Source organism: Arachis ipaensis, chromosome B06, assembly GCF_000816755.2.
Source record: "Arachis ipaensis cultivar K30076 chromosome B06, Araip1.1, whole genome shotgun sequence".
Taxonomy (NCBI): Eukaryota; Viridiplantae; Streptophyta; class Magnoliopsida; order Fabales; family Fabaceae; genus Arachis; species Arachis ipaensis.
Window position 1 is genome coordinate 19,065,228 of NC_029790.2, and position 2,595 is coordinate 19,067,822.

The 2,595-nt window shown below is 42.9% G+C and overlaps 1 protein-coding gene across 1 annotated transcript; it reads right to left on the minus strand.

Annotated features, from left to right (window-relative positions):
* LOC107646103 (AAA-ATPase At2g46620) lies at window positions 262-2,279 on the minus strand. The gene has a single exon (XM_021104196.1). It carries the CDS (start codon window positions 2,043-2,045, stop codon window positions 615-617), a length of 1,431 nt encoding a protein of 476 aa, XP_020959855.1. The 5' UTR covers window positions 2,046-2,279; the 3' UTR covers window positions 262-614.

Genomic DNA, 2,595 nt, shown 5'->3' on the forward strand with positions numbered 1-2,595 from the left:
GAGATAACAGTAATTAATTTCTGTAGGACTTGAGCATCATCGTATAAATATGATTTGACATACATAAAAGACTCTTTATAGAATGGTAAAACGCGATATGTATTTTCTGAAAACAGAAAAAATATGATTTCAAAGAGAGAGAATAAGGCAAAGAAAGAAAACATTTCAACTATAAATAAAAGAAAAGTCTATGTACCGACAACTTTGTTCAATTTTAGTCAAACATGTAATTAGAAAAAAAAAAAAGTAAGCCATTGAATGAAATTTCACATCAATCTTATACCATTAAAATCATCATCAAATAACTATTTGATAACTATAAATCATAAAAATTACTTGCCCTAACACTCCTCCTAAATAAAAGCAGATTCGCAAATCACCAAAATGAGAAAAAAACTATACAGTGTATGTATAGTTTGCTTTTGCCTAATATATGCAATTAACCATCTATTTCTAGTTATTTACATTCCCATGAGAGACAATCCCACTGAAGAGAGCATATCTATCCACCATCATGTATCCAATCAATAAATCATAAATGTATAAGCTAAGCTGGCTTATATAAGAAAAAAAGAAGAGCATCCTTCGCCGAAGCAAACCAGTGGTGACACGTGTCATCTCAAGGGGCTGGGCATTGAGCTGGTGTTGGAGGAGGGGGATCTTCTGGTATTCTTCAACCTGAAAAAGCCGTACAATTTACGCAAATCCTTAACCGTGTGGAGACCCTCACCACACATAACAGCGTCAGGTTCGTCCACGTCATCCTCCCCTGTATGCCGTACGATCGGACTCCCGGACCCTCTCCCATCGCCGTCCGTTTGTAAGGCGGTGATCACCGATTTGATGGCCCGACTCGGTGAGTTTCGGTTAGCGATCATCAACTCGCCGATCTCGGCGGGGCTGAGACTCGCGCCGTTCTGGAAAATCTCTTGAACCTGAGGGAACAGCTTGTGCTCCTTCACTCCAAGGTAGTTATTCGCCATCGTCTTGAACGCCGTGAAATCGCACAAGGGAAAGTGGATGTGAACGTCGACCCGACCCGGCCGAAGAAGGTTCGGATCCACGTGTTCCTTGCTGTTCATCGTGAACACCATCACCTTCTCCTCGCCACAGCACGAGCTCACTACTCCGTCCATAAAGTTCAGCATCCCTGAAGAGCTCACCGCCGTGGATTTCTCCGCCAGGAACCGGTCGAGGTCCTCCACCACTACCACTGATTTCGGCGTCGTCTGTAGTAGGAGCAGTTTCAGATCCGAATCGCTGGGAACCTTGGAGAGGTCGATGTCATACACGTCGTAGCGAAGGAAATTGGCCATGGCAGCGACGAAGCTCGATTTTCCGGTTCCGGAAGGACCGTATAAGAGGAAGCTCCGTTTCCACACTCGGCCAAGCCGGTTGTAGTACTGCTTCGCCCTGAGGAACGATTCGAGGTCGGATTTCACCCGGTTCTTGAGATCGGACTCCATGGCAAGGGTTTCAAAGGTGCAGGGGTGGGTAAAAGGAACTGATCTCCACCTTCCTCTTCCCTGTGCAGCGGCAGCGGTGTTCATGAATAGCCGCAGATCGCGGTTCCCTTGCTGCTCAATATCGTCGGCGACGGCGTGAATGTGCTGAAGGTAGGGGCGGAGGATTCGGCGTTTGTCCACTTTTCTTATCTTGAGAACGAAGGCTCTGGCGCGATTGAATTGGGGATTCTGATCAGCACCGTCGTCGACGTCGGTTTGGTTGTGCCAGAAGACGGTGGCTCCGAGAAAACGGTCCTGAATGGTTTGGTCGGGGCCGAGGCAGAGAAGGATGTCGTTATACTTCTTGCCAGTAAGGAGTGTTGTGAAATCAGAGTCTTCGATGGAAGGGAGAGAATGCAAGTAGAGGGAGACCTTTCTGTAGAGATGATTCTCCTGCAAGGTTGTGTGGTTGTGCTGTGGGACCTTCAAGAACTGGTACACGTGGAACCAGTCTTCCACGCCCCTCCATAGCTTCTTGGAGAAGGAGAAGAAGAGGAGCAGAACGGCGAGGGCTACCAAGAGTATGACCATTGCAGGCATGGAGGAATTCAATTCAAAAATAATGAAACCATTTTGGATAATTGAGAGAGAGATGGGTGCCGTTTTGTTAGAGAAGCTGATACGCCCTGCGTGTTCAATGCTCAGCTACCAAACAACTACTTGGAGAATTTATAAGTATTATTTAAATATTTATAACTATTATTTTTACTTTAAAATATTTTTATAGAAATAATTAGGTTGTCTTTCTCAAAACCAATTTTTTTGGCTACTTTCAACTAAACACATCACTGGTATTGTAATTTTATTAATTTGATTATATATCTAGCGTGAACGCGGATCAAATCGGATCAGATATGGTCAAAATTTCGATCCGATCCGCATTAAAATCAACGGATCTCATATCCGTAATTTTTAAACTTGAATCCGATCCGATTCGATTCGCACCTTTGCGAATTGGATTGGATATCGGTTCGCAAAACACAAAAATATTTTAAAAAGATTATTTTTATTAAAAAATATATCAATAAAATTCATTTTTTTTATTTTTTTAAATATGTTTACTTTTAAAATAATATTAAACATACATTTC